At 41.8% G+C, this 16988-nt stretch overlaps 1 protein-coding gene across 1 annotated transcript in view; it reads left to right on the top strand.

Annotated features, from left to right (window-relative positions):
• The window catches only part of SLCO5A1 (solute carrier organic anion transporter family member 5A1), a gene marked incomplete at both ends in the record, with an annotated part of 119121 nt that overhangs the window by 83268 nt on the left and 18865 nt on the right, over positions 1-16988 (top strand). The window contains one exon of the mRNA XM_082858367.1: positions 11880-12078. Coding sequence (XP_082714493.1) covers positions 11880-12078 — 199 coding nt within the window. The remainder of the gene's footprint in view (positions 1-11879; positions 12079-16988) is intronic.

Genomic DNA, 16988 nt, shown 5'->3' with positions numbered 1-16988 from the left:
CATAAACATCAATGGAAAAGAATTGAGAGTCCGGAAATAAACCCATACATCTATAGTCAACCAGTTTTCAACAAGGATGTCAAGACCATTCAATGAGGAGAGAATAATCTTTTCAAAAAATGGTACGGGGGTAACTGGATAGCCACATGCAAAAGAATGTAGTTGGACCTCTACCTCACACCATATATATAAAAATGAACTCAAAATGGAGTAAAGGTCTTCATGGAAGACCTAAAATTATAACACTCTTAGAAGTAAACAAGCCTAAATCTTTGTGACCTTGAATTAGATAATGCAACCAAAGAAAGAATAAATTGGATCTTATCAAAAGTAAAAACTTTTATACATCAAAGGACATCACCAAAAAAGTTAAAAAACAACCCACAGGATGGGAGAAGGTATTTGCAAAACACATATCTGATAAGGGACTTGTATCCCTTACATAGAATTTATATTCTACATGAGGAATTCTTTTTTTGGAATGTTTATAGCTGCTTTATTCACAATAGCCCCAAACTGAAAACAATCTGTATGTCCATCAACTGGTGAGTGGACAAACAAATTGTGGTATGTCCATGCTAATTCAGCAGTAAAAATGAATGTAATATTAATATATGCAAAAATATGGATGAATCTCAAAAGCATTAGGCTAAGAGGTCAAACAAAAAAGACTATATATCATATACCATTTATATAAAATTCCACAAAAGGCAAAACTAAAGTGACAGAAAGCAGGTCAGTAGTTGCCAGAGGTTAAGGGTCAAGAGATGGGACCAGTTGCAGAGGAGAATGAGGGAACATCTTAGGGTGTTGGGTGTTACACAGTTGTATACCTAAAACAAGTGAATTTTATTGCATGTAAATTATGCATACGTACAGTTAGTATTAAGAAGTCAAAGGAGTTAAGTAAAACTCCTATAATGTTAACTTGAATTAGTAATATTAGTATAAATTCACGATTTGAAAATATTCGTATTTCTCCGTTCTGTTCCCCCCTTTCTCTTGGAGCCACCCCTGAATGGGCTGTAGTGTAAAGGTCCATTTTCAACTTGCACAAATACATTGAGTCTACCCGTCTATGGACCAGGCCTGGGGTTTTCTCCTTCCCATCAGCTGCTTGTTGCAAACCTCCGCAGAAGCTGTAGGTGAAGCTGATGGAGAGGCCTCAATGCAACAGAGGTAGGAGACATGGAATTTGGGTCCTATCTGTACCTTACATGAAGAATTCTTAAAATTCAAGAATAAAAAGAAAAATAACCCAATTTAAAAAAATGGGCAAAGGATCTGAATTGATATTTCTCCAAAGAAGGTGTACAAGTGGCCACATGAACAGATGCTCAGTCTTATTAGTTATCAGGAAAATACAAATCAAAATCATAATGAGATACCACTTTACACCCGCTTGGATGTCTGTAATCAAATATTATTTGTGGAAATAACAAACGCTGGTGAAGATGTGGAGCAATTGGAACCTCACACACTGGCAGTAGGAACGTCAAATGATGCAGCTGTATTGGAAAGCAGTTTGGCATTTCCTCAAGCGTAGAATTACTATATGATCCAGAAATTCCATCTCTAGGCATATGTCCAAGAGAAATGAAAACATATGTCCACATAAAAACTTGTACATGAATGTTCATAGCAACATTATTCTAATAGCCAAAAACAGAAACAACTCAAATGTCCATCAACTGATGAATGGATAAGTCAGATGTAGTCTGTTAGTACAATGGATTATTGTTTGGCCATAGATAGGCCATGTTTGGCCATAGATAGGCCATTGTTTGGCCACAGATAGGCCATGAAGTACTGACACGTGCCACAGCGTGGATGAGTGTTGAAAACATTATGCTAAGTGATAGAAGCCGGACATATTTTACGACTCCATTTATCTGAAACATCTAGAATAGGCAAATCTGTAGAGACTGAAAGTAAATTAGTGGTTGTCTAGGGCTGAGGAAGGGGCGTAGGAAGAAATGAGCTTGATAGCTAATGGGTACAGGGTTTCTTTCTAGGGTCATGAAAATATTCTGAAACTGATTGTGGTGATGGTTGCATATCTCTGTGAATATACTAAAAAACATTGAATGGTACACTTATTCAAGTAGGTGAATTGTATGGTATGTGACTTATAGCTCAACGTAGCTGTCAATAAAAAAAAGAAAGAAAGAATAAACAGAGCACTTAGTGAGCTGACGATCTTTATTAAATGGCCGCTCTGGTCCTCCTTATTCATTTGGCAGAATTAACATGGTTTTTAATGAGCCAACTTTTCGCTTGGCCATAGTGGGGCAAAAGCACTCTAACAAGTAAGGTTAGGTGTGTAGAAGTTGGTCTCAAACATTTTTTTGGATAAATAGAGTTTGAAAAATCTGCTTGGATGTCCCTGGTGGTGCAGAGGTTAAGAATCTGCCTGCCAATGCAGGGGACGAGGGTTCGATCCCTGGTCCGGGAAGATCCCACATGCCGTGGAGCAGCTAAGCCTGCACGCCACAACTACTGAGCCTGCGCTCTAGAGCCCGTGCTCCGCAACAAGAGAAGCCACCGCAATGAGAAGCCTGCGCACCGCAACCAAGCGTAGCCCCCGCTCGCCACAACTAGAGAAAGCCCGTGTGCAGCAACGAAGACCCAACTCAGCTAAGAAGAAAAGAAAGAAAGAAAAATCTGCTTACTTCTCCCAGGGGAAGGATAGCTTTGCCAGGTTTTGTAGCTCAGCTATTCTTGGGCATAATGACCATCAACTCTCTCGATGCGAAGGCTCAAGAGCTGCTGGATTTGGACAACAATGGAAAGGGGAGACGCTGAAAAGTGCTGAGGGAAAATGGATCTCCCCCATAGGGCCTCCAAAGAGGGTTTTGTCTTTGGCACTGGCCCACATCTGTAGGCTTTGCTTCTCTGAACGGAAACCGAGTCTAGTAACTTAACACTAAGGTCTTCCTTGGAGGCTTCTTTTGATAACTGCAAAGGTTAATAAGACCCTGCTCGTCTTCTGTAAAATTGCCTCTACAAAATCCCCCCCCTTCTCTTGCAATAATTTGTTTAACGCTTTTGCTGTTTCACCTTAAGTTTCCCAGAGCCAGTGAAAAACAGAAGTAAACACTTTGCTATTTTGCATTTCATCCTTTCAAGTTATTTTTGCCCTTTGTGGTTTTATTGCCTGAATACAGAAAACTCTTTTAGGTTTTTAAGCCATACAGGATGAAATAGTCACTTGATTTGATTTTTGAATCCCTTTCACGACCCAGCTTGGCATTTGATTTTATGTATTATTTCAGCCAGAGCTTTGCAGAACCCTGAAATGAAAAGTGGGCTTGTTTTCTCTGTTGAATGTACCTTTTTATTACCTTCCCCTCAGTGCTCCCAAGAACTTGAATCCCTGAGACTGGGGTTCTCATATTTCTCTCGTGCTGCACGGCATTTCCCTGTGTTGGCAGAGTTGCAGAGAGTGTTACTGTGGTTGAGTGAGACCCATTTACCCTGGTGGAGGTTCAGTGTGAGCTTGATTTTGATATCTTCAGGCTGAAGTGATGGAGGCTAGGTTTTCAGAGGTGTGTAATTCCTTGGAAAGCCTTTAGTAATCATTTCAGCAAGGTCACGCAAGATGTTTCAGAGCAGGCTCTGTTGCTGAGCTGCAGGGGGTCCCATCTGAGCCCCACTGTGTTCATCACGGGGTTCTCAACAGAGGAAGCTGTGGCTGGAAAGGTCTGCTTCTGGCGCTGAGTCCTTCACTGAAGTGGTGGAGGCAGACAGGCCGTCTGCAGCAGCCCTGTGTGAGGCTGGCCACCCTGACAGCCTATCTGCCTCAGGAGAATTGCTAAAAGAACGCTGATATTGGGATCTCCCTGACAGTCCAGTGGTTAAGATGTCATGCTTCCACTGCAGGGGGCGTGGGTTCGATCCCTGGTCTGGGAACTAAGATCCCACATGCCACGTGGCATGGCCAAAAAAAAAAAAAAATTAAAAAAAAGAACCTCTGTAAATCCTGCCACTCAACCTATAGGCTTCTCTCCAGGTGCCCGACACACGCTGTTCAGGTCAACATACACGGGCTGCCCCTCCTAATTCCAATCGAACAGGGCATCCTTTACAATTTGACTTGATGTTATGCTATGAAATATTATGGATCAAAAGAAATAGTCTGGTCACTGTCTTAAAACAGTCACCAAATTATAAAAATGGCACTATAAATTAATTCTAATGATGGACCTCGTTCATAGTTGGTGAAGGGATTTCTGAGATTTTCTTACAAGGGTGATAGTGAGATATATGAAAGAGAAAGAGGAATATGAAATATTATGATTTTGTGATACTTTGTGGATTTATGAGCAGTTTGTGAAAATGTATACTTACTGTGCTATGTATTCTCAGACCATTTAAAATTTGCTAGCTTCAAGGTGCGAACTTGAAAAATATTCTCTTCTTCTATTCCCCTCTGACAATAATTGTTATTAATTTCTTGTAAGAAAATATTTGCAAGGGAAAGTGGAAGCTTAAAGGGGTAAAATATTTAGGCTTGGGTGACAGGAAAACATTGATTTTGTATCATAAGATTAGAAACGTAGTACTTGGAAAAGTTAAATAAATTTGAGTTTATTACCCTGCTCTATCACTCACTAGATGTTTCCTCACCTGAGACGTGGAAAGAAACTTCTGTATTCTTTCCAACCTAAGACACCATTCATTGTAAGATGCCCCATGATTTTGAGTTACTGTGAAAGAAAAATGCTTCTAATTAGACAATGACACAAGATAGAGATCCTGTTGATTGTCAGACACATTCTGATTTCAGAGCAATTCAAAATGCATACAGTTTTGAGAATTAGATGAGATACTATCCATACAGCAGTTATCACAGTTTCTGGCATATAGCTAACACCTGTGTGTGTGTGTGTGTGTGTGTGTGTGTGTGTGTGTGTGTGCAGTGTATATGTGTACAGAAAGAAAGAGAAAGGTGGGAGAGACGGAAAGAGAGAGAGAGAGAGAATGGGCATGAGAACCGATTGTACTTCCTTCTTTTCTAGGTGCTCACCCCGCTTTCTCCTCCCCTTCCGTCCCGGCTGCCTTCCCCAAAGACAACGGCAGAACCTGGAAGCCATAATGGCTTACAATGATAGTCTGTATTGATTCATAGTCTTAGGTTTGCAAACCATTGACTTTTCAACTTACCTAAAGAAAACTTTGGATGTGGAAAACACAGAAAGGGTCAGAGAATTTAGAGAAAAGAGCATGAGGACATCTAAGATTCTGAGGATCTGTCTATACTAACTTCATTCACCACAGTAGGACAGTCTGCACCATTGTGATCTCACCATAGAAAAGAGGTATCAGAGGGCTACTGGCATTCCCATTCCACGCTTTGTCACCTGTGGTGGCTTGGCAGTTAAGCTTCTGCTAATAACGCCCAAGTCAATTTTGATAACAGTGAGATTTTTTAGGCATCAGTCTAGATATTGCGCGCGTGCCAGTTTTAAACTGATTTTAGCAAGTTATTTTAACTCCAAATGAGATCTTAGATCTCCTATTTGTAAAACAAGATATGGCCTATTTCAAGGAATAATTGAAAACAAAAATGAATGCCATTTGAGGATTTTATGTAATAAATTCTAAATAACAAAATTATTCATCCATACATTCACCAGGCCTTGGTAAGTGCTAGAAAGGTCTGAAGATAATAAAGATATAGTCCCTACTACCATGCACAGGAACCTTCCAGCCTAGCAGGAAAGAGAGAAGTAAACCCGGTGGATGGTGGCGGGTCTTATGATGGGGGCAAGCACTGGGTCCCGTGAAAGCAGGTTGTGATTCTTCACAATAGCAATAGCAACACGATTGCAGTTCCCCGAACCTGAAGCATTCTTGATGAGTGGGTCACCTAATTTTGTCCTCCTGTCTTCCAGTTCAAGGTTTTCCTGTGTTCCAAGTGATGCATTAGGTTTAGGCATATTTTATGTGTCTATTTGCAAAATAGATAATGTCTGCCTATTGACAAAAATTGGAGTGAAGAGGAAACATTGCATCAGTAGCTTCAATATTTGGTAATTCACCAAATATCGTTTTTCATAAAGACCTTTTGACTCCATCCAGCCACACTTTGTAAGGGTAAGCAATATTGTGACCCAGAGCAAAAACTTCAACATTGAATGCTAAGGGGATCATGCTTGAAATTAGGGAAAGAAAGGAAGTAGGACAATTAACATGTCAATCTGCTTGGTTAAGTAAATAGATAAAAGATTTCCTACTGGAAAGCAGTAGGGTGTGCTCAGACCTTTTATGAACGAAGCAGGGTCCTCTGGTCAATACTTATGCAGCAATGACTTCTTTAGATTCAGATATATACACACAGTAGCTCAAAAGCTAACAGAGGTTTATGTGTTTGAGAGGACATAGTAGCTAAATATCAAACAAAGGTTTATATGTTGAAGAACACATACAGGTTTATGTTGGACAATTATGAGTAATATTTTATTTTATTAATTTTTTAAAATTTTGCCATATAACATACAGTAAGATATATTTTTTAATGCTTTCCTTTTTAAAAATTTATTTTATTATTACTCTTTTGGCTGCATTGGGTCATCATTGCTGCGCACGGGCTTTCTCTAGTTGCGGCGAGCAGGGGCTACTCTTCCTTGCAGTGTGCGGGCTTCTCATTGCGGTGGCTTCTCTTGTTGTGGAGCACGGGCTCTAGAGCGCAGGCTCAGTAGTTGTGGCTCGTGGGCTCTAGAGAACAGGCTCAGTAGTTGTGGCGCACGGGCTTAGTTGCTCCGCGGCACGTGGGATCCTCCCGGACCAGGGCTCGAACCCGTGTCCCTTGCATTGGCAGGCGGACTCCCAACCACTGCACCACCAGGGAAGCCCCACGAGTAGTATTTTAAATTCAGTTCTATAGATTAAATGGCATACTAAAACTTGCCTAATTATAATTCCAATATATTTATTTGTTCAAATGTTAAACTCATTAATAGCAGGCGGATACTTGTGTCAATTGCCAACATTTATTGGGTATATGCTATGGGCTAGGCACTGTTTCAAGCACTTCCTGTACCTTAACCCGTTTAATCCTAACAATCTATGAGGAAGAAACTACTCTTATCCATATTTTACAGAAAAATCTAAGGCCCGGAATGTCAGAAACTTGCCTGAGGACAGACAGCTTGTAGGTGGCAGAGCTGAGATTCGAACTTGGAATCTTCATGGCCCACACTCTTACCTGGAATTGTCTCAGACATCTGCAGTCGCACTGGCCTCCATCCTCTCCCGCCTGTGCCCTAGGCTGGGCCCCTGGGCTTGGTCCAGTCACTCCCATTTCTCCCCGCTGTTCTGTCCTCCTTCCTCTGCTCGTTCTACAGGCGTCCGTGGACCCCGGTTGATGCCTTTTCCCCACCCTCTTGACCCCGCCCTCCGCGCGTCTTGGCCACTAGAGGGCGCGAGGAGCAGAAACTCGAGGGTAACAGGTGTCCGGCAGCGGCTGGGAAGGGGCTGGTTCCGGAGCAGAGGCTCAGAGGAGGGAGACAGAAGGAGGGGCGCTGGGGGTCTGGGGACACGGGGAAGGGCAGGAGAGCAGCAGCCGGTGAGATGTATTGTCTCCCCCTGCGTCACCCCACCACACACTCGGCACCAGATCTTACCTACTTATTCCATTCCCCTAAAACTGCAACACCAAGACATTTGGGTGTCCTACTCTAACTGGAGATCTGAGCGTTGTACAGATTCCCCTGAAGGCATAGTCAGTCTTTCCGTTTTGGTAGTGCAGTGAGATTTAGAGGACGGGGGACATCAGTAGGAAATTTTAATAGATCTTCACTCTGACGAGACCTCATGCTAATGACACATTTTTTGTTTTTAAGAGTTGAATACTAGTTAGGATGCATAGTCAGATAAATTATACTGCTTTTAAATTAGGACTCAGCTGTGAGCGTGGGGATTTGTTTTGTTGCTATCCCAGGGTCTAGCACGGTATCTATAACTCTAATATCGATATATAAATCGCTCAATTGAAATAGGAATTTTATTAATGGATCATTTCACTCTGAACGTAAAGCTTTGCCTATTTAGTCATGTAGATAGAATGTGGACTATTCTCTAATGAGGAGGATAATTTAATAACCAGCTCATCTAAGCCCAGAGCTCTGGTCAACTTACCCCAAAGCTTCCAGTACCCGCTGGTTCTAAGAGGCAGCTGTGGTGCTGTGGAGAGCACCCTGGGCTGGGAGCCAGAGACCTCAGTTTTCATTCTCGCTCTCCCTGCCCTGTGTGCATTACTGGGCTGGTCACTTCCTCATCTGTAAAAGAGCCATTACTGGTTTAATAAAGTCAGGACCATGGTGAGGATTACAAGATAAACACTATTTTTTTTTCCCTGTCAACCCAGGCAAAGCTCAGACTTTAGATTAATCTAATCCTCCCTCTTTGCTCCTTCACGTGGGCTGTGGGACACACAGGAGGAGCGAGCCATCCAGGCATGCACACTGATGCAGCTGCAGGCTTCTGGAATCTCATAGCACCTGGACCCACCATCCTCTCCATTTGCAAAGCCGTGTACATGTTCTAACTTAGCCCGCTCTTTACTTTCCTACAATGGTTATTCCAACCTTTGGCTATATTTAAAGTTATCCGTATCTCTTCCCAAACCGAAGCTATATGTGTGTATATATACATATAAAGAATCTACACATGTTATCAATTCTTAAGGGGGGAAAAAAAGCATAGAAAAAAGACTGGAGTGAGATATGCCAGAATGTAAGTTGTGGGTTTTTGGTCCTTCATATTTCTCTGTGCTTTTCAAGTGTTCTAGTCCATCATGTATTGCATGATGTTTCCAAAATAACAACAACAACAAAACGAAAAACTACCATTCGAGGAGCTACCACCTGCCCATTGATTTATCCTCCCACCCCCTGCTCCCAAATCTGATTCCCGGCCCAGATGCAGGGTTCTCGCTCTCCCTCTCCGGGGCTGATCTGATCATCTGTGCTATTAATTCTATATTCTTCTGACTTCTCAAGGATCTTGCCTTGACGTTAGATAACCCTTTTTCTCCCCACTCAATCTCCCATTCCTTTTTGGTCTCTTTGCGAGCATATAAGTATGCTTAAAGGAATTCCCTGGAGGTCCAGTGGTTAGGACTCGGTGCTTTCACTGCCAGGGGCCAGGTTCAGTCCCTGGTCGGGGAACTAAGATCCCACAAGCCACATGGTGCGGCCAAAATAAAAATACGCTTAAGTCCCCTCCATATATCAGCAAACAAGCAAAACTCCCCAGGCTCCAGCTCCGCCTTGGCTCCCCTCTAGCTCTAGACCCGTACCCCCTTTTCCTTTTATATATAGTCTGAGTTCTAGAAAGAGTCTGAATTCCAGCCTCTAAATCTCCACAACTGACCGTTTCACCCATTGCAGCCTGGCTTCCACCTTCACAACACCCTTAAAATTGCTCTCGCCAAGATCTCCTTTCAGGCTTCGTCTTCCTCTGCTCTTCTGACTTTGCTCAGTCTTGTTGGAACATCCCTTCTATGCCATAAATTCTGCCACCTGTTAGGAATGTCCCAGACCAGCTCTTCCTGGGCTCGTGGGGCAGGGATCACTGCGTGAGGCGTATCTCCCGGGCCCTTCACACGTGGTGTGTCTACCGTGGGATTCGAGAGCTGCTCTCCCCCAGTCCTTTCCTCCTCATTTTCTGGACCCCTGCCACCTTTCGGGTGTCCCCGTCCCCTCCTCAGCTTGTTGGCTGTGCTGTCGGTGTGGAGCCTGACTGTGACTCACCTGGACCTTTGCAGTGCTCTCCCAGCCATGTCTCTGATTCTAGTGTTGACTGCATCTCACCGCCAGCAATAATCTTTGTCACACACACCTCCCATCCTCTCTGACCCTGGCTTCAAATTCCCTGGTGGCCTCCCATTGCCCAGAGGTACAACCCGAGCTCCTCTCCGTGATCCTTCACGGTCTCGCTCGCTTTACATCTCTTGCCCATGTCCCGCCACGCCCCAGTAGCTTGCATTCCATACTCCCATAGCTTGGACTCCTCTGAATCTTCAATTCCGTTATCTTTTGCCCCTTTGCATATATTTCCTTTGTGCAGGATATTTTCTCTGTGCTGGCACATTGGACAGATTCTGTCTCATCTGTCGAATGTCAGCTCAAATACTGCCACTTCTGTGATGTCCTCCCTGATTTCTCCCAGGGAAGACTCAGGTACTTCTTTTCCTGTATTCTCCCTGCCCTTTGTATAATTTTCTTATCATACTTTAATTTGTTTTGTTTCTTTCTCTTTTAGATTGTAAGGTTCGTGGGGCAGGCGATATGACTAATTTTTTAGCTTTTTTTTTTAACTGTGAAATATAATGCACACAGAAGTGCATTAATCAAAACTTAGCTCACTTATATGTAGAACCTAAAATATAATACAGGGAATTCACTGGTGGTCCAGTGGTTAGGACTCCGCACTCTCATTGCAGGGAGCGTGGGTTCGATTGCTGGTCAGGGAACTAAGATCCCACATGCCACGTGGCATGGCCAATATATATATATGTGTGTGTGTGTGTGTGTGTATATATATATATAATACAAATGAAGTTAATGTACAAAACAGAAACAGACTTACAGACATAGAAAAGAAACATATGGTTACCAAAGGGGAAAGGGCGGGGAAGGGATAAATTAGGAATTTGGGATTAACATATAAACACTACTATATATAAAGTAGATAAACAACAAGGTCCTATTGTATAGCACAGGGAACTATATTAAAAATCCTGTAATAAACAAAAACGGAAGAGAATATGAAAAAGAATATATATACATATGTATATAACTGAATCACTTTGCTGTACACCTGAAACTAACACAACATTGTAAATCAACTAGACTTCAAAAAAAAAAAAGACTTAGGGATAATGAATAATCCTAAAGTGAACACTTGTGTAACTACTGCCCAGGTCATGAAAAGGAGTATTTTCAGTCCTCCAGGAGCCCCCTGTATCCTTTCCAGATCCCACCCATCCCCCTACTATCTTTTCTTCATAGTTGCACTACCTATGTATTCATTTCTAAACAAATCATTTAGTTTTACCTGTTTCTGACCTTTATACAGTCAGATCATGTTTTCTGTTGTGTTTTACTTCCTTTATTCAACATTGTGTTTGTATGTGATTATGTGTCCTCATTTTTATTATTGTATCGCAGCATTTCATTACATGAATTTACTGCATGTAATGTATCTATTAATGGATGTTTGGTTTATTTCCAGTTTGGGGCTATTATGGTGCTTCAGATATCTTATACACTTCTTTTGGTCCCCATGTGCATGAATTTCCTCAGGGTATAGATCCAGGAATGGAACTGCCTGTCACAGGGTGTATATATCTTCAACTCTACCAGATAATGCTAAACTGTCTTTCAAAGTGTCTGTCGCAATTTACATCCCACCAGCCTTGTAGAGGGTGCCCATTGCTCTGTATCTTTGCCAATATGTGGTATGGTCAGACTTTTCCACTTTTACTGACATGGTTGGCATGGAGTAGTATTTCACTGTGGCTTTAATTTGTGTTTCTCTCTTAGTAAGGAGGCTGAACACCTTTCTGAGTTAATGGGTCAGCTGAATTTCCTCCTAAGTGAAGCCCCATTTAAGTTTTGCTCACTCTCTCATGGGTTGCTTGTCTTTATTTTATGGCTTTGAAAGTTCTTGCACATTCTGGATATGAGTTCTTTGTTGGCTGTATGTGTTGAAAATAAGCTATACTATAAAATCACGAACATTAAAGATTTATTGATTATAGTGCTTTTAAAATTCTTTCCCTTCGCACTAATAAGTAGAAACAGGATAATTAGACAATAAACAATAGTATACATTCCTTCAAATTAATCCTGTCCTTCCCTTCTCTCCAGGCGTCATCATCGTCCCCAGTGCCGGTGTTGGGATTGTCCTTGGAGGCTACATCATAAAAAAATTGAAACTTGGTGCAAGGGAATCTGCAAAACTAGCGATGATCTGCAGTGGTGTGTCTTTACTGTGCTTTTCAACCCTGTTTATTGTTGGATGTGAAAGTATCAATCTAGGTGGCATAAACATCCCGTATACAACAGGGTAAGTATCTTGGAAGAGGTGTCTCATCTCATCCTGGTCATGATTGAAGTGCGGAGCTCTGCGGTGTTTGGATCCCACGGTTCGGCTTGCGTCCCTCCCTCCATGCGGGGCTCACTACGTCTGCGTTTCTGTCCTGGTAGAGCTGCACTCTCTTGGGCAGAGGCCTCCGTCTCTCCGTTGTCTGTGTCCCTTTTGACCCTCGCAACGTCTCCCATGACATTTGGGTTACAGTACGTGAGGAGGAAATGCTAGTTGGCTTAATGGAAACTGTTCTTCTTTTTTTTAATGTAATGTTTTGAATAGGTGGTACATTCACACAGTTTCAAAACAAAGTTCAATGAAAATACAGTGTGTCCCAAGGCCTCCACCCCACTTCTCCCCAAAGACAAACCAGGGAACCACTTTAATTCATCTCTTGTGTACCCTTCCAAGGATGTTCCTTATACAAGAAACTATGAATGTGTATTTTCAGTGTTTTCTGTGTTATATCCAAAAGGTAGCATTCTATACATGCTTTTCTTTTTTATTTATTTATTTGTCTATATATCTATTTATTTATTTATGACTGTGTTGGGTCTTCGTTGCTGCGCACGGGCTTTCTCTAGTTGCGGCGAGCGGGGGTTACTCTTCGTTGCGGTGCGCGCGCTTCTCATTGCGGTGGCTTCTCTTGTTGTGGAGCATGGGCTCTAGGCACGCGGGCTTCAGTAGTTGTGGCTCGTGGGCTCAGTAGTTGTGGCTCACGGGCTTAGCTGCTCCGCGGCATGTGGGATCTTCCCGGACCAGGGCTCAAACCCGTGTCCCCTGCAATGGCAGGTGGATTCTTAACCACTGCACCACCAGGGAAGTCCCTATACATTCTTTTCTGAGCTTTTTTTTTTTTTTATGTAACGATCTGGGTTGGAAACTTTCTGTCACAATAATAATAATGATGGTGATGTTCAAAGTGTAGCTAACCCTTATATTAACACTAGTGCGTGCCAAGCATTCTTCTAAATGCTTTACGTATATTAACTCATTAATCCTCATAACAGGCCTAATCAGGTAGGTACTATCATTATTCTGATTTTACAGAGGGCAAAACTGAGGCATGGCTGACACGTATCAGTATATAAATCCGTTCAGGCTGCTGTAAGCGAACACCATAGACTAGATGGCTTAGAAACAACAGAAGTTTATTTCTCACGATTCCGGAGGCTGGGAAGTCCAAGATCAAGGTGCTAGCAGATTCGGTGTCTTGTGAGGACCTGCTCTTTGGATCATAAATGGCTGTCTCTGGCTGTGTCCTCACATGGTGGGGGTGAGGTATCTCCCTAGGATCCTTTCTGTAAGGGCACTAATCCCATTCATAAGGGCTTCACCTTCATGACCCAGTCACCTCCCAAAGGCCCCAGACTCCAAGTACCATCACGTTTGGGGTTAGCTTTCAACATGTGAATTTTTCATGGACCCAAACATTTAGTCTATTGACCTAGAGATCACAGGCAAGGATTACACAAGAAACGTGTGTAAAGCTCTCAGCTCTCCTGGCACACAGTAAGTGCTCAGTGATAGTTAGCTATTGTTATTAGTCATCACTAATCCATTAAGAACAATTTCTATCACATTATTTTTACTACAATTGGAAAACATAAATAGAATATTAAAAATTAGTAAGAAAAACCAGCAGTCTCCTGACCCTGCTTCCCAGGGGCAATAATTTAAAATTCTTTTTAGCTATCTCTTCTGGTATTTACCTCTATATTTTTAAAGCATACTGTATAAATTAACCAAATGAAGACATTATTTATGACTTCCTGTCTTAGTCAGTGAGGAGTCTAGCATTTGCTTCACAAGTTGTGCTCAAATCCTTTTCTGATATTTTCATGGTATGGTTATGACAGTATTGTTAGCAGCTGAGGCACAAGTACTGTATCGTGATTAGATTTCCTCCTTTGTACAGCAGTGATTTTCCTGGAATTAAATCACTACCTTGTTTTCATTTCCTTTGTTTTCTTTGAGTCTGCTTCTGCCTTCCCTTATCCTCTAAGGGCTCAAGAAATCTCAATATGAATTTTCACCCATCCGATGAACTCAGGATTCCATTTCCCCACCCCTTGGAGTCATCTGTATGGGAGCCCTCTGGGCCTGCTGCCCCGCTGTTGCCCCAGGAATCTCACTTGCCTCTCTCTGTGCTGATCCTTCGTTTTCTAGGTTCTGTGGTTGCCTCTTTTTTGGTTTCCTCCCCCATTTTGCTAGAGCACATCCTCCAGTAGCTACAGGAAGGCTGTCAAGGCTGTTACCTTTTTTTTTTTTGGAGATTTTTCATGAAATAGCCTCTTTTTTTTTTTTTTTTTTAACAATTACATTTGATTGCCAAATTGGCTGGGTTAAGAACTTTGGACTGGATGAATCATTTTCACTAAAAAATTTAAAGTTTTCACTCCATTTTTGTCACTCCAATTTCTAATGCTCTTGTGGGAATTCTGGTCTTTCTTTTTCCCAATCCTTTGTATGTGCCCTACTTTTCCTTCCTGGGAGTTTCCATTTATTCCCACTATTCCCAAATTTCACCACAATACACTTTTTTTTTTCCTCTGAGCACTTGATGAACTTTTAATGTCTGGAGACCATGTCTTTTGTTTCCATTTTAACTTTTTTAAAAAATGTAATTGTTGTTATTTTCTCTCCACAGTTTTTTTTCTCCTATCTCCTTCATTGATTCTCTACTTTTCTTATTCTTTATAAACTATTTTATATCTCATTATGGCTTGTCATTTAGTGGATCTCACTGTAGGGTAATTGCAGGGGGACAGCTGGCATTTTCATTGGGGTGCTCAGTGTCAGAACCTGAGGTCTTACCTTTGAGGTGCTTCAGTTCCTCAAGAGAAGGATGCTCCTATCTCCTGGCTTGGGCTGTGTTGTGGTGGGTTCAGGGTTGTAAGCCTAGCTGCTGACATTCTAGAGCTGGGAGTAGGGTGGTGGGTGGAAGAGGCTAGGGAGCTACTGTTCATTTTGCAAACTTTTACCAAATTCCTCTGTCATCATCCTAGCATCTTGCCAAAGGGCTCTTTTATGTGGTGCTCTTAAGTCCAGAGCCTTTGGTTCATTTTCTCCAGAAGCTAGAGGGGGTGGAAGAAGAAGTGGTCATCTACTAAGTAGGGTGGGGAAGGGAACCTGCTTAAAATTGTATCATATTTGGACCATCACTTTCTTGTGGTGTTTGTCCTTGAGTTCCAAAGGCCTGTTCTTTCTCCTCCTACTGGCGTTTATCTTGTCCATATATATATTTAAGTTCTCATTATACTTTCTGTTTTATTGAATTCTTTTTTTCTGAAACTCTCCATAATTTTGCTTCAATTGGATTGGTTGCTCTTTTGCATAACTCATATCCTGGAACTTCCTTTCATAGATCTCAGTTGTATCCACTAGGTTTTGTCTGTGTAGTTATTTATTTGTTAACTCCTCATTTTGCCAGAAAAAAATCCTTGGATAACTTCCTAGGGAAGGGTTCATGGAATGAGAAGCTGTCTGCAACCGTAAGTGTATTAAAATGTCTTTATTCTTCTTTCACATTTAAATGATAGTTGGGGTGGGTATAGAATTATAGGTTAAACATTTGTTTTTCTGAGAACTTGGAAACCATTGCTTTGTCATCTAGTGTTTAATGTTGCAGATACTTAAATGAAATTTAATTTCAGTCTGAGTTCTCATTTCTCCGTTACCAACTTTATTTGCAAGTTTTGAGGATATTTTTTATTCAGAGTGTTCTGAAATTCCGTAAGGAATGCTCTACCCTCCGATTTTGTCTTGGCTGGACTCCTCCAGTGTCACTTTCTCGGAGAGACTTTCCCTTTCTGCCCAGTATAAGGGAGCCCGCTCTCCCCTCATTCTTTATCACATCACCTCTTCAGTTTCCTTGTAGCACGTGCCACTATCTGAAATTGTCTTGCTTACTTGCTTTGCTCTTGTCTTTTGTCTCTAAGATATGAGCTCCTTGAGAACAGTTACTATAGCTGCCTACATAATAGTTGCAGCCCCGCCATCTGCAACGAAGTTTGTTGTTGAATGAATGGACAGACGCATGAATGTCTTGGCCCAGGGCTTTGTTCATTCATTGCATTAGGCACTTTTAATCTAACACATATGTCCTTTTTTTTCTTTTAACCTCAGGGAGATTTTCTTCTACTATATCTTTACTCGTTCTCGTCTTCATTTTCCCTATGTTCTCCAGGACGCCTGTTTTGCAGATGTTGGAACTTACAGACTCATTACCTGTATGTTTAACTTGTTTTCTCATATTTTCTTTGCTATGAGAGATTTTTCCAAACTTGCTTTTTTATTCTTTATGTAAATTTTAAATTTTGAAAATAATTTTTTCTTCGGCATTCTGAGTGTTCCCTTTTCATAACGTCCTGCTGTTGTTTGAAAAGGAGTAATATCTTCTCAGATCTCTCTGCGCATATAATTCAGTTTTGTTTTTTTTTTACTTTGTTTCTGTGTCTTACATTTTGTCATTTTAGTTGAAATGTCAATTTTTCTGTTCATTTACTCTGGGTTTTACAGGTTGACAAGTCAGTTTAGCATCTGTCAGGTTATGTGTCCCTCTCCCCCACTCACCCCCCACCACACACAAGAACGAGGGAGTTTTATCCTTATTTGTCAACATCTAAGGTAGAAGCTTAGCTTTTACCTTTTGTTCTGAATTCTTTAGAAGAGCTTTCTGATGAATTTCGGGGCTCTGAATTGGGGATGGAGGGGGTGGGTGTGAGAGTGGAAGGGCCCACTGATACAGTCTTCTCTCCGTTAGGTCTCCAGTGAGTCGCATTGTTTTCAGCTTCGCAGGCACTTTTGCTCCCCGTTGCACCTGCTGGATTTGGATTCAGAGTCGTGTAGAGGTTCCATGGGGCAGGCTGGCTCTTCTCCAAGGTGGC

The sequence above is a fragment of the Leucopleurus acutus genome (genome assembly GCF_964270905.1).
Source record: "Leucopleurus acutus genome assembly, chromosome: 17".
Taxonomy (NCBI): Eukaryota; Metazoa; Chordata; class Mammalia; order Artiodactyla; family Delphinidae; genus Leucopleurus; species Leucopleurus acutus.
Note: the sequence above shows the minus strand (reverse complement) of the source record. Positions and strands in the feature narration are given on the sequence as shown.